The following is a 27,759-nucleotide window of genomic DNA, read 5'->3' as shown; positions in this document are numbered from 1 at the left end:
CTAAAATTCTAACAAAGTAGATATGATTTGAGATCAGATTCACATAACCCTTACTTTTTCTCTTACAATAAAAAGATACAGTGTAAGTGCAAATTAAAGCCCATCCCTAAATGACTACATTCAGTACCTTTTCTGTGCATTACATAGATGTGGCAGTTTATTAGTTTGAGCCACAAGTGGCAAATGTTTTCAAATAGCTTTGAGCCATTTATGAAATAGAAGTGCCAAGTAATAAAATTATAGATTTTTTTTTTACCATATGTTAATTTCTTATTGTGGGATTGATACAAACATAAAGCTCACATCTGACAATAGCCTACATATGCGGCATGCATCGGTATACTGACAGACTTTTAAAACACATTTATTGAATAGGTGGAAACAAAAAATCATTGGACAATTCACATTCCTCTGTAGGAGAAGAAAATCATTGTTGAGGAAACCTCCATCAATTCTTTAAAGGGGCATTTGGAACAAAAATTTTCCGAATACGGGAGCCGGCGCCGGGAGCTTGTGAGGTCGTAGCCACCCCCGTCATGATGTCATGCCCCACCCCCTCAATGCAAGTCTATGGGTGGGGCATGACGTCATGACGAGGGTGGCTACGACCTCACAAGCTCCCGGCGCCGGCTCCTGCATTCGGAAAAGTTTGTTCCAAACGCTGAGCAGCGGACTACCCCTTTAAAGAATTGATGGAGGTTTCTTCAAGAATGATTTTCTTCTCCTACAGAGGAATGTGAATTGTCCAATGATTTTTTGTTTCCATCTTTTCATAAATGTGTATTAAAATTCTGTCATAGACTTGCATTGAGGGGGCGGGGCGTGACATCATGAGGGGCAGGGCTATGACACCACGAGCTCCCAGCGGCGGCTTCAGCACTAGGAACCATTTGTTCCAAACGCTTAGCAGCGGACTACCCCTTTAAAGAATTGATGGAGGTTGCTCTAAAATTCTAATTTCCTAAAACATGAAACCTCCCTTCAGCCGTTCATAGAAAATTTTAAGGCACAGTTTAAAGAGAGGAACCAACATCAACTTGTAAAGGATCTCACTGAATTCAAAGAGCACAGAGTGTATTATTTTCACATGAGGACACGTCAGTCTCTGTAGATTCTGAAATATCTTCATCTGACTCAGAATCAGAATTGAAGTCCCTTTTGTGCGAACATACTGTACATAAAGGTAGTCCAAGGAATTTGTGGTGGTAAGGGACAAAGAAAGCAACATTCAACAATGGGGTGGAGCCATACAAGATATGCCGGCATAATCCTTATTACAATCCCTTGGGTCCAACAGCTCCAATCTACAAAATGTATCCTCCTCTAACTTTATTTATTTTATTTTTTTTGAGAAGAGGTGTGCCATACCAGCTACAGGAAAAAAAAACACATACGTTTTTATCACTCCCAGTACTCAAGAGCGGAGTACCCCTTTAAGTTTACAGATGCAATTCATTGATAGTGTATGGTGGTCCATACCATGGGATACCCACGGTGAATCCATTCAATGAACTGTTTAGAGGACTGAATGTAATTTGATAATGAATTCAGAGCCTGAACACCAGTGGATACCAAGAACTTAGTCTATTATCAGTTGTAAAGAAGTACAGAAGAACAAAATATTTTAGCTATGAGAATCATACAAGAACCATACAGAGGAGTTCATATTTGTTTATATTAATCTAGGTTATGGATACCTATGAATACTCGATCAGCAAAGTCTATTTTATCTGTACCAAGTGGCTTCTAGTTTTTATAGAGAATTATTTTACTCAGTATCTCTAGAAGGCCTGTAAAATGTAGATGGGTTGCACTGGTCTACTTGTATTTCAGAGATAGCATGACTCTTGTTCATCAAGCTGTGTGAGTTACTGTGGGTCTACCTCGTTCTCCAAGAGTCCATGGGCTGTGTAAATTCAAAATAACCTCAGATTTCTAATGGAACATTAAAAGCTGTTTTAAAGATTTGTACAATTCAGTGCCCTATATATGTGACACAAAACAATAACATGAAGTGTATTAAAAGGTACAAATAAATATTAAGCTTCTACTATATATTACAAAACTGGCAGTGATTTTGATATAAACATTTAATGTTGTGATTGAAAGTTAACCTGCTACCAGCCATAGTCAAATGAAACATGGTATCCACATTATGTAAATTTTTTTCATACAGCTTTGAGATGTCCCTATCAAAACCAGAGCTATATCTGTCTCCGTTACCGTTCCTTCATGATGAACATAAACCAAAATGCACAACTGAGGAACTATCTTCTGCAAATAAATGTGACAGGGGTATTGGGTCCACCAATGTTTCTTGCAGTCGTCATTATCATCAAGAGAAGCACACACATTCTCGACAGGTATGCTTTTCTTTATTTCCCAGTTAACCGAATTGTAATTATATACGGTATTTAGATATATAAGACTGTGGTTCATTTTACAAGTGGATTGGATTGCGTTGTTATATAATAAATGTAGTTAAATGTTTGGCCCAACAACACATAAAACAAAGGTTCTTGTGTATAGTACAGTGACAACCTTTGGTAAAAAAAAATCCATACAATTAAGACACTCTCTGTTTCAAATGGACTGGGGATCAGTGAGGTCCTTCACTCACCCGCACCACCCTGCCTATTGTGTATCTGCCCTAAGCGAAGGATCCAGAACCCATGAAGACAGTCTCTTCGTAAATAAAGTGCTGGGACATACAATCAAAATAATAAACTACAAAAACACAGTGGGTCAGGGGATACAGTCAGGGGTAGCAAAGGTATACAAATACACAAACTAATACAGAGGGAGACTAACAAACAAATATATCAGAGTGAACAAGCCGAGATCAGAACCAAGAGGACTAGAGAGATGCCGAATCAAAAGGGTTAACCAGGAAACACAGCCAGTGTCAGAATGACAGAATACCAGATACAATACAGAAAATGCTAGCTTCTGAAGTAACTTCTTTCACAGGCAACAAATGAATGAACAAGGCAGACTTAGGGTGCGTTCACACGCTATTTGTTTTTCGGGTTTTCCACTGTGTATTCGAAAGGGGCCGGGCTCTTCTCGGCTGTCCGAAAATCTGCAACGGACAGCCGAGAAGAGCCTGCCCACTTTCAAATACGCAGCGGAAAACCCGCAAAAACAAATAGCGTGTGAACGCACCCTTAAATACCCAGGACTAGCAGGGTGTGGATGTAAGAGGACACAGGACTGGCCAGAGAAAAAACATACAGGATAGTCCAGGGCATCGCCACAGAATCTACAAGCTAAACCAGAAACTAGAAAATGTTAACCCTTAGGACCATACTGGGATGAGTCATTACACTATTCTTCATACCAGTGGCAGTAAGCAGGAATGAATAGTATGTTGCCAGAATCCTGGACCACAGGAAATATTTTTACTAGTCATTTTTATTCAAATTACTCTTAGGGCCCACTTACATTTCCACTCAAAGAAACCATTGGCAGAGATTCTGTGTGAGTTCGGCGCCGGCCCCATCGATGGCAATGCCTTTCAATGCAGAATTCAACCATAACAGTGAACATATTCATTCTTCCAGCAGAGTCCAGAATTCAGAATTTTTGCTGTAAAGATTCCACAGTGTGCTTAGAGCAGCAGAATCCTATTAAAAACAATGGGAGGCTTCTGCAAGCGTAATTAAGCTTGGAATAATTCAGAAAGGAATTTTCATTGTGTGCACCTGCCTTATGGTTGATACCTGTTCCCTTAACGACCACGGAAGTAAATGTACATTATGGTGTGGAAGTACCTTGTGCACCAGGACGTACATTTACGTCCTGTGTATGACCGCGAGCATCGAATCGGTGCTCGCCTCATACACGGCAAGTCTCGGCTGGGCGGGGACCCGCCGGTAATCACGGACATCAGCGATCGTGCTGATGTCCGCCATTAACCCCTCAGATGCCGTGATCAATACAGATCACAACATCTGTGGCAATGCGTATGTTTCAATAGATGATCGGAGCACCCGCGGTGCTGCCGTGGGGATTCTATCATCTAAAATGGCGTCCAGAGGTCCCCTCACCTGCCTCTGGCCATCTCCTGGGGTCTTCTGCTCTGGTCTGAGATCGAGTCTGAGATCGAGATTATAGCACTGAACAGTATTAGCAATCAAGTGATTGCTATAGATAGTCCCCTATGGGGGACATAAAAACTTTAAGAAGAAAAAAAAAGTCAAAAAAATGTAAAAATAAAAAAGGTAAAAAATTAGAAAAATCCCTTCCCCCAATAAAAATGGAAATTGTCCCTTTTTCCCATTTTACCCCCAAAAAGCGTAAAAAATAAATAAATTAATAAATATATATGGTATCGCTGCGTTTGTAAATGTCCGAACTATCAAAATATAATGTTAATGATCCCATAAGTAAAAAGTACAGATCACGACGCAAAAAGTGGTCAAAATAGGGCGATTTTAAACATACTGATTTAGGGCGATTTTAAACATACTGATTTTGTACAAACAGTTTGAGATTTTTTTTTAAGCAGTACAATAATAGAAAAGTATGTAGCAATGGGTATCATTTTAATCGGATTGACCCACAGAATAAAGAAAACATGTAATTTTTACCGTAAAGTGTGAAAATGAAACTTTCCAAAATTTGCTAAATTGTGGTTTTCATTAAAATTTCCTCCCTAAAAAAATTATTTTTTGGGTTATTTGGGTTTGTCTATGGTAATATGATAGGTGTCATTACAAAGTACAATTGGTCACGCAAAAAAACAAGCCCTTATATGGGTCTGTAGATGGAAATATAAAAGAGTTATGGATTTAAGTAGGCGAGGAGGTAAAAATGCAAAAATAGAATTGGCCTGGTCCTTAACCACATAGGGACCCAGGGCGTACAGGTACGCCTTCAGTCCCTGGTACTTAAAGACCCAGGGCGTACCTGTGCGCCCTTGAGAATTTCGATCCTCGCCGCGCGCCGGGCGGGGGCTGGGGTGACTGCTGATATCGATCAGCAGGCACCCTGCGCAAATGCCCAGGGGGGTCATCAGACCCCACCATGCGATTTGCGCCGATTCCAGGTCATACGGGTCTATGGTGACCCGGAATATAAGGGGGATCGCGTTTGTCCATGACACCCACGATCCCCCTGAAGGGATAGGAGTGAGGTGGCAGAGGTGCCACCCCACCTATCCCTGCTATTGGTCATCAAGGAGTGAAGACCAATAGCAGATCGGGGGCGGGGGGGTTTACTTTCGTTTTCCCCATTCTGCCCACCAACAATAGGCCGGGCAGGATGGGGAAACCAACAGGGAACGGGCGCCGAAGTCCATTTACCCATCGGCGACGGCTGCGATCGGGACAGGGATCGGCGGAAGAAGAGGATGGCGATGTGACTCCCTGGATCCTACGGAAGCCGGTAAGTTGCCTAGCAACATCTGGAGGGCTACAGTCTGAGACCACTATACAGTGGTCTCTATACTGTAGCCCTCCAGATGTTGCAAAACTACAACTCCCAGCATGCCCAGACAGCTATTTGCTATGTGGGCATGCTGGGATTTGCAGTTTTGCAACAGCTGGAGGGCTACGGTTTGGAGATCACTGTGCAGTGATCCAACTGTGGTCCTCTAGATCTTGCAAAACTACAACTCCTAGCATGCCCACACAGCAAATAGCTGTCTGGGCATGCTTGGAGTTGTAGTTTTGCAACATCTGGAGGGCTACAGTATAGAGACCACTGTATAGTGGTTGCAAAACTGCAAATCCCAGCATGACCAAACAGCAAACAGCTGTCTCTGCATGCTGGGAGTTGTAGTTGAGTACCTCCAGCTGCTGCATAACTACATCTCCCAGCATGCCCTTCGGCGATCAGTACATGCTGGGAGTTGAAGTTTTGCAACAGCTGGAGGCACACTGGTTGGAACATACTGAGTTAGATAACTGAAGGTTTTCCAACCAGTGTGCCTCCAGCTGTTGCAAAAGTACGACTCCCAGCATGCACGGTCTGTCAGTAATGCTGGGAGTTGTAGTTTTGGTAACACCACACACCTTCATGTTAGGTAGCAGCCTGCACTTTATGTTGAGGAGGCGTAGGGAAGGTACCCTATATGTAAAGGAGAGACATGATAATTAGTCATTACTGAGATTGGTAGTGCTCCTAAATATCTGTGGTGTGTTGTGCTCCCTGTATGGTTGCTCGGCCTAAGCTCTGAGGCCCTCAATCTTTGTATCCAGTTGGTTCACATTTTTATCATGATTATAATAAAAGTTACATTTTATTTAAGTGGCATTGTGTAAACTCTTTTTTCCTTTTGTTGTCATATTGTGATATGAGTTTTCCACTATAAATGAAGGATCATTATAGACACCATGTAGCTGAATATGGCCATTTATAGTTGTAGGTGTCAATTTGGATTTCTTTTTTGTTTTTGGTTAAAAAGCCCCCATAGTGCCAGAACAATGGACCCCCCCCCCCCCACATGTGACCCCATTTTGGAAACTACACCCCTCACAGAATGTAATAAGGGGTACGATGAGCATTTATGCCTCACAGGTGTCTGACAGATTTTTGGAACAGTGATCCGTGAAAATGAAAAATTTTATTTTTCATTTGCACAGCCCACTGTTCCAAAGTTATTAATGCTTAAAGTGATAGTGGTCAGATGTTCAAAAAATGGCAGAGTCCTTAAAGGACATCTATAGTGCAAAATAACTTATCCCCTAGCCGATCTTAGGTACAGGGCCGCGGCAACATACAGGAAAGGGGGTGTTCCATCCCCACATGACGTGGCGGCTGACACGCCCCCTCCATGAATCCCATAGAGATACTTGGAGGGGAGTGTCTGCCGTGACTCTCTGCTGGGGACGAAACTTCACTTCCAGCAGACTGCCGCGGTCCCGTCCAGGAGATCTCGGGGGGCCCCAGCGCTCGGACCCCCCGTGATCTATAACTTATCCCCTATCCTTTGGATAGGGGCTAAGTTATTTTGCGCTTGAGTACTCCTTTAACCTTTTAAGGATGCCGGGGCATATGCATACGCCCTGCAACCCGAGTCCTTAAGGATGTGGGGTGTATGCATACGCCCGTGGGAATTCCAGTCCCCACCGCTAGCCGGTTGGGGACCGGACCGGAATGCCTGCTGAAATCATTCAGCAGGCGTCCCGGCACATCGCCTAGGGGGGTCCTGAGACCCCCCCCCCCCACATGTCGGCGATCGCAGAAAATCGCATGTCAATTCAGACATGCGATTTTCTGCTATTCCGGGCTGATCGGTTATCTGGTGACCCGATCACCCGGAAAATATGGATGATTGGAGCTGTAAGGGACAGCCCTGATCATCCTGAGGGATAAAAGCGAGGTCGCAGTGCTGCGATCTACTCCTATCCCCTGCCATTGGTCAGAACTGATTCTGACCAATGGCAGGGCAGGACAGTGGGTTGCCATGGCAACCCCCCATTCTGCCCACCCCTGGATGTCGAGGGGATCGTGGGAAGAAGATGGAGGCCGGTACCTGGAGGAGAAGATGCCTGGGGACCCCGGATCGTCGCTGGAGACTTCTGGATCTTCACTGTGGCAACCACTAGGAAGGCCAAACTGCAACTACCAGCATGCCCAGACAGCCAAAGGCTGTCTGGGCATGCTGGGAGTTGTAGTTTTGCAACATCTGGAGGTTCACAGTTTGGAGACCACTCTTACAGTGGTGCCCAAACGGTAGCCCTCCAGATGTTGCCAAACTACAACTCTCAGCATGCCTAGACTGCCCAGGCATGCTGGGAGTCATAGTTCTGTAACATCTGTCCCTTCAGATTTTGCAATTTTCATGAGATTTTTGAAAATTGCTGCTCTACTTTGAAGCCCTCAAATTTTTTCAAAAAGCAAAAATATGTCCATTTTATGATGTCAACATAAAGTGGACATATTGTATTTGTGAATAAAAATAAAATGTATTTTTCCTTACAAGTAGAGAGCTTCAAAGTTAGAAAAATGCTAAATTTTCATGAAATTTTAGGATTTTTCACCAAAAAAGGATGCACGTAACGCCGAAAATTTACCACCAAAATAAAGTAGAATATGTCACGAAAAAAAACTATCTCAGAATCAGAATATTCTGTAAAAGCGTTTTCGAGTTATTAATTCGTAAAGCGACGGTGGTCAGAATTGCGACAAAGGGCTCAGTCCTTAAGGGGTTAAGGTATAAATGGGCTGGGTCCTTAATGGGTTTAAGGTCAAAATGGGCTTGGTCCTTAAGGGGTTAGATCTAAAGACACTGATGGCCTATACTTATAAATCTTCCTTAAACCCATACTGTCGCCCATAACAACCAATCACAGCTTAACTTTCATATCTTAATGAGATATGGTAAAATGGAAGCTGAGCTGTGATTGGTTGTTATAGGCAAAACCAGACAGTTTTAGTTTCAGGCAGATTGATGAAGCTGGGTGATTGTAAACAATGCTTCTGAGGGGAGAGATACATATATAATGCAGTATGTGATGGTGCAGTTTTATGTTTGATTATATAGCAAGGCACACAGTAGTTTACAATGGCTCTATAGCAAGCTGTTGGTATAGTAAAGCCCTACCCTAGAGTATAAACCCAACCTTTCACTTGTTTCTCATTGTCTTTAACTTACGTTTAATAATTGATCAGGTTTAATTGTAGCAATCCTTTAATCCCAGTGTCATGATTATTACTTGTAAGGGGGTGTAAATATGTAAATATGCAGACATAACACATTTTTCACATGTAGAAGATTGATGATATGGGGAGAATCGCCAGCTGTCATGATCTCTCTCTAAAGCTGAACTGAATATCATAAACCACCTTGTAGCAATTCTTTTTCGGCAATGCCTTAATCATTTTAGTTTACCATTTCACCACTTCATTTTTTTTCTTGTTTACTGATTCTTTAGTTTTTTTTTTTTTATAATTCTCTAAATTATAAACAATTTTGATAGTTTTTCAAATTCTTTGATCTTCTGGTTTATATATAACCTACAAAAACTGACACAATGCATATTCCAATACAACACTCTTATTATTAATAAAAAAAAACAAGTAATAAACTACAAGTACAGAGAGTCTCTCCCATATTAAAAACTTCCCACCCACAAAAACAACCTAAACCCTAAAACACAAGTGGGGAACACCCACGTACAACCATGGTCATTCATATACAAGTTACACATTATTTTCACTAAATTAGGTTTGCATAAAAAAAGGAAAGAACCTTTTAGTTAAATACCATATGGATGAATATAAGTTGTGTAGGCGATACATATTACTAATCAATTAATGCATGGACTAAGGCTGAAAAGATGTGTTTATAAAATAGTATATATAATGTGCGTTTGTATTGTATAAAAGTACGGTATGTTTTTTATTTTTTTGTAGAGATCACAACCATCAAATAACACAAGCTCTCTAAGTAATAAAGAAGAGTCAAATGCAAACCTTTGGTCTTCGGCACTGAATGGACATACAGATACAAAGATAACTAAGCAGCTGCCTGAAAGCACAAGGTACAGCAACACTATATAATGTGTGTGTGATTTCTTTATGTCATTGTGGGGCAATATGAATAAAATGGTTCCCCTTTGTTAGTAAGCTGCATATTAGAAGAATAAATACAAGGATGACTACTGATTATTATTCTTTACTATATCTTATTCCAAAACTGCTCTCCTATGTCCTGCTAGTGGCAGGATTCTTAGTCTTTAGCTACTTAGCAAGAGTATGAACAATAATATATCAGTCTGGTAAAGAATGTTATCTTAACTCCTTTAAAGGGGTACTCCACCCCTAGCCATCTTATCCCCTATCCAAGGATAGGAGATAAGATGTCTCGTCATGGGGGTCCCACCGCTGGGTACCCCCGCGATCTCTCCTGCAGCCCCTAGTCATCTGCAGCACGGAGCCAAAGTTTGCTCTGTGCCTGATGACTTATATAGGGGTCGGCGGTTCGAGAGTCATCAGACACGGTATTGTGAGTCATCAGGCACGGAGCAAACTTTGGCTCCATCATGCAGATGACTAGGGGCTGCAGGAGAGATTGTGGGGGGTCCCCAGCGATCAGAAATATTATCCTCTATCCTTGGATGGGGATAAGATGTCTAGGGGGCAGAGTACCCCTTTAATAGTGTACTGAGATGTTCAGGTGGGGTGGTAGCTAGCAGGATTGAACTTGGTTAGGTGAATGCCTAGGGAAGGCTAGGTTCATATCATATTGTCCAAATGTAACACTAGTTGACTATATATATAGTATACGCTGGCATCCCTTTTTGTTGCTGATGTATGCACTGAATACCATGTGAACGTACCCTAATCTGGTTGGGTAGTGGACCAGGTTTGGCATAGTTGACTATAAAGCATTAACCACATAAAGACTAAAGGATATGATAAGTGGAGTTGCAAAGCTAGACAGGCCCTCTAGGAGGTTGAGGAATAAAGTAACATAAGAGATAAGGGGTAAGAAGGATGTCATGTGCAAATAGTTCCAATTCATAGAGAATAGATTGAAATGTAATACCTTTTATGTTGGGGTTTGATTATGTTTTAGTTTGATCATGTTTGGATAACCAAAGGTTCAAGGTATGTAATAAAAACAAAGAGAATTTAGGCAGGAAAAATACCTTGCGGTGGCGCTGCTCTTTCAGGTCAAATTCACAAGGAGTCCAGAGGTGAAGAGCATCAAGTTTATTGACACAAATACACTTAGGACAGGGTGTGACAGAGTACAAGATGCGTTTCGGGAGCAACTTCTCCCTCTTACTATTGTAAAAATAAGCTGTCTAGTATAATAGTATCAGACATAAGTATAAATACAGTTGTAGAAGGTGCCAAAAAAAGGTCAAAGTTCACATTGATAGTATTCTGTGTAAATGTCACATGGATAACATAGAGCTTTCATGGAATATTTGGTGGACGTATCATGGTACATCACCAAATATTCCATGAAAGCTCTATGTTATCCATGTGACATTTACACAGGCTACCATCAATGTGAACTTTGACCTTTTTTTTGGCACCTTCTACAACTATTTATACTTGTGCCTGATACTATTATACCAGACAGCTTTTCGTACAATAGAAAAAGGGAGAAGTTGCTCCCGAAACGCATCTTGTACTCAGTCACCCTCTCCTAAGTGTATTTGTGTCAATAAACTTGATACTCTTTACCTCTGTACTCCTCGTGAATTTGACCTGAACGAGCAGCGCCACCACAAGGTTTTTTTTCTGCCTAAATTCTCTTTATGAACTGCCGACCCCTTTTGAGGACATCGGCCCTGTACCTGCAGGCTGCAGCTCCTGATCACATATCTGTACCCCAACATGTAGGGGTTATATGCATGAACCCAAGGTTCACCTAAGGTGAGCACATTACCACCCCAGGGCTATTAGGAACCCGGTTTACCACACGGAATCACACTAGGCGCTGTCCTCCATCTTTTTTTATCTCCTATTTTTCCCATTTAATAAAAACAAGAGAGGAAAGAAGGAAATGTTGAAAGTACCATAAGTCATTAGGAGAAGCGATACAGAATATATTTACTTAGTGTTTCTTTACCTTTGGGATGGAGCAGTAATCCACAACTACTTTGTTTCATGTTTATGTTATGAATTCTTTTATAAAACAGATACACAATGGGTTCAAGAACAAAGTAAGAAACCAATAGGGGAATCATATACTGTATTCATGACATCATTCCTAACTTTAGTTGTATCTTAGATGATGATGAGGGAACAAATCAGCTTGAAGGCTCTTAATGATGCCCTTTTGCTATGATAATAATAAAAGTAATCCAATCTATCCATCAATGATAACTGATGATAATTATATAAATTACATTTTGCAGAAGGTTATAAGCAGGGCAAAACACCCCGGCAAATATCCACTTCATATAAGAATAGTTCTGAACAATCTTGTTCTTTTTTCGTAGACCTAACAATGCAGATTACTTTATGCAGGAAGCTAAACGAATGAAGCATAAAGCAGATGCCATGGTAAGTACACTTTCCTCCCAGATACAGTATGCTAAATTAATTTTGTCCTGGTATTTTATGGGCATGAAGTTATCATCAGCACAAGACACCAAACATAATTATAAAACCTATTACAAGCATGACTGGCTTTGTTAAATTATGGAATGCTTGTATCATTGAGTGTTTTTGTCAAACAATTACTTTGAAAATAAGTAATTATACAGTCTCAGTGTAAGAATGTTTTAAAGCTATAGTAATATTATTTTACAAGCACAAAAAACCTTGTATAACATTGTCGTAAAGGAATCAGTATAAATCATTTTTGACTCTAAAGGTCACTTTTATGTCCTTTACTAATACGGGACCTGCATGGCCTTTATCTCCTAAGAATAAACTGAAGTGTAGTTTTTGAACTAAAAGAGAGACTGCCACTAATACAGACCCTATAAATCCAAGATGTCCATACTGTATAATTCTGAGCTAGTTTCTTTAGTATGTCTGCCAAAAAAAAAAAAAGACAGATAAACCACCATGTGCTTCAACATGCCCAAAGAGACATCATTTTTATGTCCAGATTTGAACTCTGTTAACTCTGAGCTAATGTAGATTTCAGCTACAACTTAAAAAGGGGTATTCTGGTGGAAAACTTTATTTTTTTAAGTCAACTGATGCCAGACCGTTAAACAGAATTGTAAATTACTTCTATTAAAAAATGTTAAAGGAGTATTCCAGGATTTTTTTTTATTTGACTATGCTACAGGGGCTGTAAAGTTTGTGTAGTTCATAATATAGTGTCTGTACCTGTGTGTGATGGTTTTCTCAAAAATGTTATGTGATTTTCACCCCAATATTTATTTTTAACAGCATACAAAATGACTGTTGCCTCAGATTTTTCCCAGGTTGCAGTGCGGCCAAGACCTGACTCACTAGTCAGCTGATGACAGGGAGCCTGTCTGCTTCAATGGGTGGAGCAATCACTTGGTGGGAGAGAGATCAATCTGCAACTAATGTAACAGCTGTAGGCACCCTGATTGAAAACCACAAGTCTTTTGAATAGATGCAGCTCATTTATGTTTCAATGGGTGGGGTGGCTGATGTGTGGTAAGGAGGAAAATGGAATTATGGGATTTGTAGTAAAAAAAAGAAAACCGAAACAGGAAATGCCAGTTCACAAAAAGCTAGTCACAATGTTATGGTAATCTCACAACATAACCATTTAGCCCCAAGACAAGCACAGATCTTTCCTAAGCATGTCTATTACTGCCTGCCAGGTACGTACTAAAATCACCCTATGGTGGAAAACCCCTTTAATCCTTCCAGTACTTATTAGCGGCTGTATACTACAGAGGAAATTCTTTTCTTTTTGGGTTTCTTCTCTGTCACGACCACAGTGCTCTCTGCGGACACCTCTGTCCATGTCAGGAACTGTCCAAAGCAGGAGAAAATTCCCATAAAAAACATATGCTGCACTTCCTAAAATGGACAGAGGTGTCAGCAAAGAGCACTGTGGTCTTGACAAAAGAAATCCAAAAAGAAAAGAATTTCCTCTGTAGTGTACAGCCACTAATAAGTACTGGAAGGATTAAGATAATTTAATATAAGTAATTTACAAATCTGTTTAACTTTATGGCACCAGTTGATATTAAAAAAAAAAAAAAACGTTTTCCACTGGAGCACCCCTTTAATGAATTCATTGTGTGGGAGGCCCCGCCCATTTTGCATAAGCCAATCCCACTTGCTTAAAAGTGGTGAGAGCAGAGTAAATCAATCATGAATTATGAACTTGCAAAATACATAGGAACAGTTCAACATTTTGTGCAAAGTTCGCTTTAGTTAGCCTTAGGGATCAGTTGCTTCTAGGCATTATGGGACTTGCTTGCTGCTTGCTGAGATTTACTTGGGACAGGTCTGAACATGACTGTGTAGTTTGCATAAGACTCAGGAGCTGACAAACGCTGACTCTGCTCTCCACGTAAGAATCCTATATCAGGGCTTACTGCCAGGTTTAAACTGTAGATTTATGGACCGGAGTTGTCCGAGGCTTTCTATCTCCTGTTATCCTCTTCTTTAAGAATGTGGTCTGTGGGCTCTCTAGGCGCTTCTCCCCACTGCAGACTTGGTTTTCACTGGAATAGACGATATGATCAGCAGTATTCTTTGAAGGGTGTTGTCGCATGAAAGTGCATAGATATATATCACAGTGTAATAAATTGTACATTTAAACCTGATCAGTGGTCCTGGAGCAGACACGCTAGGTGACATCCACCTGACAGGTAAATAAGACAGGTGTGTTCTGCATCGGGACACCACACCTGTGCCTACTTCATATTTAAAACACTACAGGTACCAATAACACTTACAGATTCCTATGTACCTGATGGTAATACTAGTGAATTAAAGGAGTTTTTCAGGACTATAATATTAATGTGCTATCCTTATGATAGGCCGTTAATATCCAACCAGTGCTGGTCCAGCATCAGGTACCTTTGCTGATCAGCTGACTGAACTTCTTACACATTAGGCAGGGATAAGTGCAGCCCTGAGTTCAACCACAGCCACTATCCCTGCCTACTTGTTTATCCAAACTAAACAACAGATCTTTAACTGGAAGGCGGTCCCTGTTCTTATTTAGTGCAGGGACGTAACATGGTCCAAAAATAATAAACAACACAGTTCAGATGTCAGGGAAGCACTTCAAGGTACAAATGGTAAGCAGGCACAGAAGTACAAGAGACAAAACAAAGGGGATAAACTCACCAATAGATAGAGAGTAGGTAAACAAGCCAGGTCCAAATTGAGATAGCAGCAAAGGTACAAAATCATTAAAGCCGAGAATAGTAATGTTGCAAGCTGAGGTCAGAATACACAGAATTAAAGAAGCAAGGCATATACAAGAGCTAGTGCAGAGGAACTCAACAAAAGCAAATTTAGATATTATTTGCAGCTGAGAAGGGTGTGGACATTGAGACCAAATGTAATTGGCTTTAAGTCCAGGCCCGCAGACAAGCCTGGGCATTGTCACAACATGATGCGCAAGCCAAACACGGGAAAATGAATACTAAAGTCAGAACCAGATCCTACTCATTACAGCTACACTATCTGGCATGTTCACTACCAACAGTACAGGGCTGTGTCTGGTAAACAATGAAGAAAATGCCGACCTCTATATAGTATGGAAATAAACCCCTCTCCTATTAGTTAAAACAGCACTGCAAATGATTGTGCTATTATATATTATCTGGAGACATAGTATAAAAGTCCACATTATTCATGGAAGAGAGTTTTCCCTCCTTCACTTCTCACAGTATGTATACAGTTACCCAGCAAACCCCACCACATTCAGCACTTCTGAACCAACATCAACACACTTCTTAAAGTCATATGGATGTGAAATTATTTTATGTGGTTCAGTCCCTTACTTGCTTGTAAAAAATAATTTTGATAAAATATTACAAACAAGATTTCCCTATTCAATGTAAGGGTCAGGACATGATGCACTGCTTTGAAGTTGCATTTTGCTCTGGCAGCTTATCACCACCATATGCTTTTCACTATACCAGCTAATAAAACATGTTTTTATTGTTTCATTTGCACCAGATATATAAAAGCTAATTGATATTTCACTGTATTGGCACAAAGCATCTAGATGTCATGTTAAAAGATCAGTCTCACTGTTTCATCCTCTGTGGACCTTGCATTATGCGACATCTGACTTCTGGAAAACATTAGCGTTCAATTTTTTCTATTTTTATTATGTGCCCATCTGGATGAAAAAGAGGAAACATGTTCTCTCCCTGTTATTGTCTTTGGGAAAAAAATTACAATGGATGGATATTGATGCAAAAAATGCAAAGGACATGTCAATAATATAATATGGAATAATAGATGGAAATCAGAACTGACTTTACAACACATCATATGATTTACTACATCTGATCACTATAAAAGTATATTCAGATGCAGTGGTGATGTAATAAAATATAAATGTATTCACGCAGGGTTTATGCTGCTTAATTTGCTCTGCAAAATCCACATTTATTATACATCATTGACATAAGGAACACACAGGACTGGCAAGAATAAACACTCAGAGCAAATAAGTCGCATCACATGGCAGTTACGTGAATCAAAGTCGGTCGATCCCATAAGAAAAAAAAACTGGTAAAAAAAGGCATAAAACTAAAGAGAACAATCAGCATTCTCCCCTCTGTTCAATACAGTGAGAGGCAGTGGCGGATTGCCGGACAATGCGAAGAGGAGATCCACGGATCCCACACTACCTCGAACTGTTCAACTGTATCACTCCCCGATAGCTGAGAGCTTCTCGTTAAGCATGATAAGGTTAATCCTATCGATCACCCTCATGTAATCAAGAACCGATTGCTTCCATTGTGAGGCTACGTAAATGCGAGCTGCCATTTAAACAAACTGAACCAGGCGAAATACTCCATATGGCATCCTATTAGGTCTAATTCCCAATATGCAAAAGGCAGGGGTGCGGAGGATACGGGAAGGCACAAGGGCAGCCAACAAGTCTAAGACATGTGTCCAAAAGCCCACCACAACCACACAGCTCCACCACACATGGTACATGGTACACAGTTGACCACATATACGGTAACACAATGGTGATACTTCTGGGTAGATAGAATGAAGTCGCGAGGGGACCATGTACATGCGGTGCAGTACCTTTAATAAGGGATACCTGCCAACTACCCTTACCTAGTGCTATGCAACCCTCCCTCCACTGAGATAGAGAAGTGTGAATGTCAGTCTCCCAGTCCATCATGAACTTTAACTTCTGATCCGGAGTGGCAGCGTTCATGTGTGTATATAGTAGTGAGAGAAGTCCGGGTGAGAGGGGTCTGTAAAGAAGGTAGGCTTCGAAAAATGTAGGGCGGGGTTTAATGGACCCTGAAGTTTGGGTGCGGTAAAAAGAGCATATTTGGTTAGCTCTAAATACTTTTCTATCAAGGAGGTCATGTCTAGTACGTAGGGATGTCAAGGTGTGCAAAGTCTGGCCTCTAGGTGAAGTCATGCAGTCTAGTCAGCTTTTTCTCTATCCACCAACGGCAAACAGTCTGAGTGATACCTGGAGAGAAAAGGGGGTTAGAAAGGGGAATAGGGTTGAAACAGAAGATTGCAAAGTGAACTTAAAACGAAACTGACACCAGAGAGAAAGGGAGTAAAGGGTAACCTGTGCAGAAGACAGTACCAAAGTGGCCACAGGGCAAGATGACCACATTAGCACCACGTACAAGTAGGGGGGAGAGCAAAGAATTTTTAAGGAGAGTCCAATGTGAGGCCCCTTGTTGTGCAATGATGAGAGCCAGCTGAGCCAACCGTGCTGCATAATAATATTTAAGAAAGTGGGGGACTTAGAGTCCTCCCAGCTTCCTATGGTAGTGCATCAATGTGGGTGTTTATAAGCCCAGATATATGCAAAGACATCTCTCTGCAGGGCTTCTAAATCACGCTTGGCTACAGGGATAGGGAGGGAGCGGCAAAAATAGAGTTGCCTAGGCAAAATGACCATTTTAACCACATTTACCCTACCCAACCAAGAAATACAAGGGTAATTCCACCATAACAAGTCAGCTAGAATAACCCAATATGCCGCACTGTAATTAACCCCGTAGAGGGATGGAAGGGAAGACATAATTTTGACTCCCAAGTAGGGAATGCCGTGGAAGAGTCCTTAAAAACAAAAGTGTGGGTGATAGAATCTTGCACAGGAGGCGAAACATTACATAGAGCCATATAATGGAGAAAATCAATATGTCTTGCACAGTACTCAGTTTTAGCCGGCAAATTGCACTGTTCAGGTGTGAGCCTGAATGCCTATGCAGGAACTACACAGGTGGGGTGCTAATTCCGTTAATGCACAAGACGCTATGTCCAAATGTATGAGAATAGACGAAAAGATTGCACTCCCCACCTCTGGAAATAGTAGTTTTTCTTTATTGCTGGTGCTTTACAAAGTGACAGCGTGCAGTGGGCGAGCACGCCGGGGCGCTCTCGGCACTGATGACAGCTGTTTGGTAGGATCCACCTACTTCTTCAGATCATAACAATAGAGCACTTCCAACTTTTTCACATTCACACGCAGCTCTGACCAATGGAAAAAATCATCAAGAAGCTTAAAAAGATTCGGTAAGGACACAAGGGGGTTCGTCAGGGTCAACAAAAGGGCATCTGCAAAAAGGTTTACCTTATATACAGATGAACCAATCGAAGTACCACTAATGTCAGGATGATCTCTGATCAATTGTGCCAAAGGCTCCATCACTAACACAAATAGAGCCGGCGACAAGGGGCAACCTTAACGTGTTCCACGCCTCCCTAGGGTGGGATGTGGAGACGTGGAAGGTAATTTCAGGTATGCGGTCCTGGCTGAGTACAAATTACGCAAAATCTAAATAAAAGGGCCCGAAAATGCAAACTTAGACAACACTGCAAACAGATAAGGCTAAGACACACAATCAAAAGGCTTTTCTATGTCCAAGGCAAGGACCACTAAAGGGGTAGCAGTTGAGTTAGCCCAATGTATCTGGTCGAGGATCTTTCTAATGTTATCCAGGGCCTGGCAACTAGGAACAAAGCCAACCTGATCCTGGTGCACCAGGCCCGGGAGACAAGGGTTAAGATGTGAAACCATTATAGAGGCCAAAAGCTTGGCATCCATGTTGAGGAGCGAGATCGGGCAATTATTAGCAGTATGCAGTAAGTCACGGTTGGGTTTAGGGAGGACTGTCACCAAGGCATCAAGGAACTCAGGTGGGAGAGTAACCGTAGAGTGAAGTCTATTAAAAAAAAAAGGCCACTAGATGAGGAGCTAACTGGGGGACAAATTTCTTATAATAAGCTGCTGCAACGCTGTCAGGCCCAGGGGATTTACCTGATTTAAGATGGCCAATAGCCGACAACACTTCCTCTATGGTGATAGGGGCATTCAGGGATTCTCTGGCGTTAGGGGATAATGTAGGGAGAGTTACAGAGGAGAGAAAAGTTGTAAGAGAAGCTGATAAGGAGGCAGGAGGTGCAGTGTAAAGTTGAGAGTAGTAAGAATGAAAGGCTGAATAAATCCTGTCTGGGTGGGAGGAGCGGAGACCAGGACGCAACTGCAGGCTATGTATCCTGTTAAATGAGGTTGTCTTTTTGAGCACGGCAACTAGTAAGCGTTCAGATTTCTAAGTTGCCTTCGTCCACCTCACTGCCTTTTCAACAGCAGTAGATAAAATTGAATCCAGTTGCGTCCGGGTTTTCTTGAGTGCCCTATAAAGATAGAGGGACAGATCTTGCTAATGAGCAAATGTAAGCCTTTATAATGTAAGACTTATGGGCCATCCATGTCCACTCTGGAGTAATATCAGAGCTGGCATTGAAGGTAAAGTAAGTGGTCAGATTAGAATCCAATAGCTGTTTGACCCTAGGCATCGTCAATAGGGATTTGTTTAGACGCCACCAAAAGGGAGACGTGAAAGGAGCCAAAGTTAAACGCTGCACATCCCATATCATGGTCTGACCAAGCCGATGGAACATGATGGGCATAAAGAAGAGAGGGTAGGGTCCTCGTTGTGGTCAACACCCAGTAAATTCTGGTGTAATGGCACTGAGCAGGAGAATAATAGGAATATCCCCTAGCTGTGCCATATGCTCATGGACCATGATCTACAAACAATTGCTGCAAAAGGAGCTGTTGAGCCCCTGACCTACGGAATAGGGCTAAGTTAGAACAAATCCAGGTTGCCATTATAGATAATGATAAAGTCACCTGCCCAAATCAAAGTATTGTAGGTCAGGGGCTCAAGCTTAACACACATTATCCCCAAAAATGTCAGAGGATAGTTAGTGGGCGCATACGTGTTAACCAAACAGATAACTTTATCGTACAGAGTACATAATAGGATCAAAAAGCGCCCCTCTTGGTCCACATATTCTTGTACAAAAAAAGTGAAGTGTGTTATGCAGGAGAATCATCACTCCACGGCATTTAGATTTAAACAAAGAGTAATAAAACCTCCTATATAATCTATAACAAAAAAAAAAAGAAAACGATGGCCGAGATGTCAAGGTAAAATGCATCTCTTGCAGACATAACACCTCTGGGTGTATTCTAGTATAATCCTTAAACACCTTACTCCTCTTAGACGGGGAGTTAAAGCCCCTGACATTATGAGATAAAATCTTAGCCATCGTTCAAGTATCTAAGAATGCAAAATATCACTACAGGTACAGAGGTAGTGTTCGCCCAGAGGATACACATGGGACCGAACTGCATAGTCAATAAGTCTGCCAGTCTAACATAGAAAGCAGTACCATACATGCAAAAACAAAAAACAAATAAAAACACAAATAAGGACAAAACAAAACAAAAGTAGAACCTCAGCATAGGAAAGGCGGAAAGCTGTCCAACATTCTTGCTAGTCCCAGAGAGGGGTAATGGAGCACCGTAGTCTGAACTGCAGACAAGCCTCTTGAAGGAAGGGAGCAGGAGCTACAGCCATCCACCTGGGGGAAGAGGAGGGGGGGGGAGGTTGGGCAGTCGAGGGACCTGTCCAGGATAGAAGGTGCTCCAATCCGCCAAATAACATGGGACAGTCCATCCAAGCTGGGGATAACAGGGTAGCGTCCCAACATAGTTTCCAAGATATATCAAGGCAGTTTATATGTAGTCGATAAGGAGGAAGAGGGTCCACTAAAGGGGGGGGGCGAGATGAGCGCCGGTCCTTGGCAACAGGTATCCAGGTGCAGATCAAGCTGCCCGAATGCTGAGGTAGGGGTGGTTGATCCACAAGTTTAATAGGTTCCTGTTAAAGCACCTCCTTGGCATCAGTCAGGGTGCATACTGTGTGGGAACGGCCGTTCATTCGGAAGGAGAGGGAGAAAGGGAACCCCCATCTATAGCGAACCTCTTCCCGCTGTAACGCCAGTGTGACTGGGCAAAAGTCCCGCCGTCTAGCTAAGGTGGAGGGAGCTAGATCAGTGTAGATGTGCACTGAGGGGGGGGGGAGGGGACACACCGGAGAGTGCAGGGACATTCCTAGCAGCTTGTAGTATTACGTCTCTCACCTCGGAGTAATGCAGCTTTAGTATTAGATCCCTCGGAAGGTCAGGATTCTTAGGCCTAGCCAGGGCCCTATGAATGTGGTCAAAGCGGAGAAGTTCCGGCTCCAGTTGCGGGACCAGCTCGTAGAATAGCGAGTAAACCGTTTTAGATACCTCATCACCTCCTCCTATAAGCCTCTAATTTGCAGATTCGCTCGCCTAGAGCGATTCTCAAGGTCTTCGAGTTTCAGCTCAAGGGCCTGCAACTGTGCTGAGTGATCCTCCAGGTCGTGACGGTCATTCTCAATTGCTTCCGCCAAGTCTTGAATCCTAGCTTCAGAGTCAGCCACTCTCTGCCCCAACTCCGATGATAAATCAGTAACTGCTTTAGACAGTTCGGTCTGGAACAGGTGTTTTATGTTCCGAAACATGGCGGGAGGTTTGCTGGGTCTTGTAGCTCCTCCTCAGAGCGATTAGCAGGAGAGCTTGAGTGAGACGCCACCATCTTGGAGCGTGTCCTGGTGTGAAACAAATTGGGTATTGATTGAGATAATCGTTGAGATAGTTGCTTCTTTCTCTACTGAGCGCATGCGCCCTGTTATATTTTTAGGGTGGTTTCACACATGACATTTTTAGCTGTTAGCTGGGAATTAACAGGGTACAATAAAATGCTATACCTAAAAGGCTTTTGGTTTGTGACTTTTTTTTCTTTAGTGCCAATTTCTGGGTGACTGACAGTTTTCCCAAAATGCTGCATGCTCTGTTTTTTTTTTTTTTTGTTTTTTTTTAACCAGTTTATGGCATTTTTCCTCCTTTAGACCTCCATTGAATTTCTCTTGTAATCAGAGAAACGTTACTGAAACACAGTACTAATGTACACTGTTTTAGGAAAAACCACCACAAAAATACTTTCATGTATGACAATAATAAGTGCATTCTTTAAGTTGTTTTTACAGGGCAAAAAGTGTTTCCATTTTCCAGGGTCTTGCAGTTTTAATGAGCCTCGCATATGCTGAGGAACCACGGCAAATCTTTGTAGAACCACATTCCAGATTTACCAAGTGTTTCTCACATGTGTAACAAAAATCTGTGGCACAGCTGTCCATGTCACTTCATCCCATGTAGTATATTCAGACATAGCAGTCATGTTCCTTTTTCCCATGACTACCCTACAATGTCAGAATATGCTCGCATTGGTGTTTTAGCTTTTTTGTCTACTTTAATAGAGTTCTGTTGCCATCTAGTGGCTGAATACAGTATTTACAACATGATGAATGTACTGTATATTGTTTTTTCTAACCAAGAATAATGTGTGAATACTACGTGTGATCATGTATTTTTTTTGTAGTAAAAATATTTTTGCAAGTCAGCTCACCACCCATATGAATACGATCCAATGTAGAAAGCAAAGTCCTAGGTAGTTAAGAGTCATGGCATAGCTAAAAGCTCCTAAAGCTTGAAATTAGTTATTTTTTCTTTCATTTTACTGACATGTATATATATTTGGGGGTTTTCTATTTTAATATGATCCAATAAAATCTTGCTTTTTAACTTCAATTTCTGGGGGAGCTGGAACTACTTTCTTTTGCCTGTATTTTTTGGTGTTTTGGACCCACACCTGATTCGGGCTTAAAATAGTGGCCAAAATAAGGACCAAATACTGACCAATATGCTGACTAAAATACTAGGTGTGAACCCACACAAAGTAATTTATGCCTTATTTTAAGCTGTTTTTATATTCACACAGTTCTCCCCTCTTCTTTTGGCTTTTTGTTGGTTTTCAGCCATTTATGCCTCAAAAAAAATCCCAAATACTGTTTGGGAACATAGGGGGTCCAGATGAAAAGTGGAGCAATTTCCCATAGCAACCAATCAGATCGCTTCTTAGATTTTTCTGAAGACTTTTTAATAATAAAATAATCTATTTGGTTGCTATGGGCAACTGCACCACTGTTTCTCTGCACATGTTTTGGTAAATATCCCCCATAGTCTTTTATATTGGATAGACACCTGGTTTTGTCTTTAATAACAAAAAAAGACTTTAAAAAAAGCCTGAATTTAGCACTCTCTCAATAAGGCCATAGCCTGTTTGGATTAAAGGGGTACTCCGGTGAAAAACATTTTTAGATAAAAATCGTAATCCTTTCAGTACTTATCAGCTGCTGTATGTTCCACAGGAAGTTTTTTTTGTTTTTTTTCTTTCAGTCTGACCACAGTGCTCTCTGCTGACACCTCTGTCCATGACAGGAACTGTCCAGAGTAGGAGCAAATCCCCATAGCAAACCTATCCTGCTTCGGACAGTTCCTGACATGGACAGAGGTGTCAGCAGAGAGCACTGTGGTCAGACAGAAAGGAAATTCAAAAAGAAAATAACTTCCTGTGGAGCATACAGCATTTTTAAATAGAAGTAATTTAATAATCTGTTTAACATTCTGGCACCAGTTGATTTGAAAAAAAAAAAAGTGGAGTACTCCTTTAAGGCCCAATTCCAGGTTTCCAGTTTTGATGCAGTTTGTGTGTTAATTGGACTTAGCCGTTTGATAAACCGAGAAAGTTTTCCCATTAAATTCAGTTGGAAAATGTCCTATAGTGCCCACTCAGATTATTTTTTTCAGATGGATTAGGTGTCATAGACTTCTTTGGCAGAAAATGTCTGAATCTTTTATATATTCTTACTTGTAAAGGAAGTACTGGCCGCACATCCTGTGGACAGGAGACAAGTTATTATCTTGGGATAACCCCTATAGAGAATGGGTGTGTTATGCCGAGCGCTCCGGGTCCCCGCTCCTCCCCGGAGCGCTCGCAGCGTTCTCTCATTCGCAGCGCCCCGGTCAGACCTGCTGACCGGGTGCGCTGCGATATTACTCCCAGCCGGGATGCGATTCGCGATGCGGGACGCGCCCGCTCGCGATGCGCATCTCGGCTCCCGTACCTGACCCGTTCCCCGTCTGTGTTGTCCCGGCGCGCGCGGCCCCGCTCCTTAGGGCGCGCACGCGCCGGGTCTCTGCCATTTAAAGGGCCGCTGCGCCACTGATTGGCGCAGCAGGCCTAATCAGTATTCTCACCTGTGCACTCCCTACTTATACCTCACTTCCCCTGCACTCCCTCGCTGGATCTTGTTGCCATTGTGCCAGTGAAAGCGTTTCCTTGTGTGTTCCTAGCCTGTGTTCCAGACCTCCTGCCGTTGCCCCTGACTACGATCCTTGCTGCCTGCCCTGATCTTCTGCTACGTCCGACCTTGCTCTTGTCTACTCCCTTGTACCGCGCCTATCTTCAGCAGTCAGAGAGGTTGAGCCGTTGCTGGTGGATACGACCTGGTTGCTACCGCCGCTGCAAGACCATCCCGCTTTGCGGCGGGCTCTGGTGAATACCAGTAGCAACTTAGAACCGGTCCACCAACACGGTCCACGCCAATCCCTCTCTGGCACAGAGGATCCACCTCCAGCCAGCCGAATCGTGACAGTAGATCCGGCCATGGATCCCGCTGAAGTCCCACTGCCAGTTGTCGCCGACCTCACCACGGTGGTCGCCCAGCAGTCGCAACAGATAGCGCAACAAGGTCACCAGCTGTCTCAACTGACCGTGATGCTACAGCAGCTATTACCACAGCTCCAGCAACAATCTCCTCCGCCAGCTCCTGCACCTCCTCCGCAGCGAGTGGCCGCTTCCGGCTTACGATTATCCTTGCCGGATAAATTTGATGGGGACTCTAAGTTTTGCCGTGGCTTTCTTTCGCAATGTTCCCTGCACTTGGAGATGATGTCGGACCAGTTTCCAACTGAAAGGTCTAAGGTGGCTTTCGTAGTCAACCTTCTGTCTGGGAAAGCTCTGTCATGGGCCACACCGCTCTGGGACCGCAATGACCCTGTCACTGCCTCTGTACACTCCTTCTTCACGGAGATCCGAAGTGTCTTTGAGGAACCTGCCCGAGCCTCTTCTGCTGAGACTGCCCTGCTGAACCTGGTCCAGGGTAATTCTTCTGTTGGCGAGTACGCCATCCAATTCCGTACTCTTGCCTCCGAATTATCCTGGAATAATGAGGCCCTCTGCGCGACCTTTAAAAAAGGCCTATCCAGCAACATTAAAGATGTGCTGGCCGCACGAGAAATTCCTGCTAACCTGCATGAACTTATTCATCTTGCCACCCGCATTGACATGCGTTTTTCCGAAAGGCGTCAGGAGCTCCGCCAGGATATGGACTTTGTTCGCACGAGGCGGTTTCTCTCCCCGGCTCCTCTCTCCTCTGGTCCTCTGCAATCCGTTCCTGTGCCTCCCGCCATGGAGGCTATGCAAGTTGACCGGTCTCGCTTGACACCTCAAGAGAGGACACGACGCCGCATGGAGAATCTGTGCCTGTACTGTGCCAGTACCGAACACTTCTTGAAGGATTGTCCTATCCGTCCTCCCTGCCTGGAAAGACGTCCGCTGATTCCGCACAAAGGTGAGACAGTTTTTGATGTCAACTCTGCTTCTCCACGCCTTACTGTGCCTGTGCGGATATCTTCCTCTACCTTCTCCTTCTCTGCCGTGGCCTTCCTGGATTCCGGATCTGCAGGAAATTTTATTTTGGCCTCTCTCATCAACAGGTTCAACATCCTGGTGACCAGTCTCGCCAGACCCCTCTACATCAATTCTGTTAACAATGAAAGATTGGACTGTACCGTGCGTTACCGCACGGAACCTCTCCTAATGTGCATCGGACCTCATCACGAAAAAATAGAATTTTTGGTCCTCTCCAACTGCACTTCTGAAATTCTTCTTGGATTACCGTGGCTTCAACGCCATTCCCCAACCCTTGATTGGTCCACAGGAGAAATCAAGAACTGGGGTACTTCTTGCCTCAAGGACTGTCTTAAACCGGTTCCCAGTACTCCCTGCCGTGACCCTGTGGTTCCCCCTGTATCCGGTCTTCCTAAGGCTTATATGGACTATTCTGACGTTTTTTGCAAAAAGCAAGCTGAGACTTTGCCTCCTCACAGGCCTTATGACTGTCCTATTGACCTCCTCCCGGGTACTACCCCACCCCGGGGCAGAATCTATCCTCTGTCTGCTCCTGAGACTCTTGCCATGTCGGAGTACATCCAGGAGAATTTAAAAAAGGGGTTTATCCGCAAGTCCTCCTCTCCTGCCGGAGCTGGATTTTTTTTTTGTGTCCAAAAAAGATGACTCCCTACGTCCTTGTATTGATTACCGCGGACTTAATAAAATCACGGTAAAAAAACGCTACCCCTTACCTCTTATCTCGGAACTCTTTGATCGCTTACAAGGTGCCCACATCTTTACCAAACTGGACTTAAGAGGTGCTTATAATCTCATCCGCATCAGGGAGGGGGACGAATGGAAGACCGCATTTAACACCAGAGATGGACACTTTGAGTATCTGGTCATGCCCTTCGGCCTATGCAACGCCCCTGCCGTCTTCCAAGACTTTGTTAATGAAATTTTTCGTGATCTCCTATATTCCTGTGTTGTGGTTTATCTGGACGATATTCTGATTTTTTCTGCCAATTTAGAAGAACACCGCCAGCATGTCCGCATGGTTCTTCAGAGACTTCGTGACAATCAACTTTATGCCAAAATGGAGAAATGTCTCTTTGAATGTCAATCTCTTCCTTTCCTAGGATACTTGGTCTCTGGCCAGGGACTACAAATGGACCCAGATAAACTCTCTGCCGTCTTAGATTGGCCACGCCCCTCCGGACTCCGTGCTATCCAACGTTTTTTGGGGTTCGCCAATTATTACAGACAGTTTATTCCACACTTTTCCACTATTGTGGCTCCTATCGTGGCTTTAACCAAGAAAAATGCCAATCCCAAGTCCTGGTCCCCCCAAGCGGAAGACGCATTTAAACATCTCAAGTCTGCCTTTTCTTCCGCTCCCGTGCTCTCCAGACCTGACCCATCTAAACCCTTCCAATTGGAGGTAGATGCCTCCTCAGTGGGAGCTGGAGCTGTCCTTCTACAAAAAAATTCTTCCGGGCATGCTGTGACTTGTGGTTTTTTTTCTAGGACCTTCTCCCCGGCGGAGAGAAACTATTCCATCGGGGATCGAGAACTACTGGCCATTAAATTGGCGCTTGAGGAATGGAGGCACCTGCTGGAGGGATCAAAATTTCCAGTTATCATATACACTGATCACAAGAATCTCTACTATCTCCAGTCTGCCCAACGACTGAACCCTCGCCAGGCTAGGTGGTCGTTGTTCTTTGCCCGTTTTAACTTTGAAATCCATTTTCGCCCTGCTGACAAGAACATTAGGGCCGATGCCCTCTCTCGTTCTTCTGATGCCTCTGAAGTAGAGGTCTCTCCGCAACACATCATTCCTCCGGACTGTCTGATCTCCACTTCTCCAGCTTCCATCAGGCAAACTCCTCCAGGGAAGACCTTCGTTTCTCCACGCCAGCGTCTCGGGATTCTCAAATGGGGACACTCCTCCCACCTTGCAGGCCATGTGGGCATCAAAAAATCCTTGCAACTCATCTCTCGATTTTATTGGTGGCCGACTCTGGAGACTGATGTTATTGATTTCGTGCGGGCCTGTACTGTCTGTGCCCGGGATAAGACTCCTCGCCAGAAGCCTGCTGGTCTCCTTCATCCTCTGCCTGTTCCTGAACAGCCTTGGTCACAGATTGGTATGGACTTTATTACGGACTTGCCCTCATCCCGTGGCAACACAGTTGTTTGGGTGGTCGTTGATCGATTTTCCAAGATGGCACATTTTATTCCTCTTCCTGGTCTTCCTTCAGCGCCTCAGTTGG

The 27,759-nt window shown here is 43.1% G+C and overlaps 1 protein-coding gene across 5 annotated transcripts in view; it reads left to right on the top strand.

Moving 5' to 3' along the window:
• The window catches only part of AFF3 (ALF transcription elongation factor 3), a 411,319-nt gene that overhangs the window by 356,331 nt on the left and 27,229 nt on the right, over nucleotides 1–27,759 (top strand). For all 5 annotated transcript variants that reach the window (XM_056555972.1, XM_056555969.1, XM_056555971.1 and 2 more), the window contains 3 exons: nucleotides 2,177–2,363; nucleotides 9,364–9,491; nucleotides 11,910–11,973. In XM_056555972.1, the coding sequence (XP_056411947.1) occupies nucleotides 2,177–2,363; nucleotides 9,364–9,491; nucleotides 11,910–11,973 (379 nt within the window). The remainder of the gene's footprint in view (nucleotides 1–2,176; nucleotides 2,364–9,363; nucleotides 9,492–11,909; nucleotides 11,974–27,759) is intronic.

The sequence above is a fragment of the Hyla sarda genome, chromosome 2, assembly GCF_029499605.1.
Source record: "Hyla sarda isolate aHylSar1 chromosome 2, aHylSar1.hap1, whole genome shotgun sequence".
In the NCBI taxonomy this organism is placed as follows: Eukaryota; Metazoa; Chordata; class Amphibia; order Anura; family Hylidae; genus Hyla; species Hyla sarda.
Note: the sequence above shows the minus strand (reverse complement) of the source record. Positions and strands in the feature narration are given on the sequence as shown.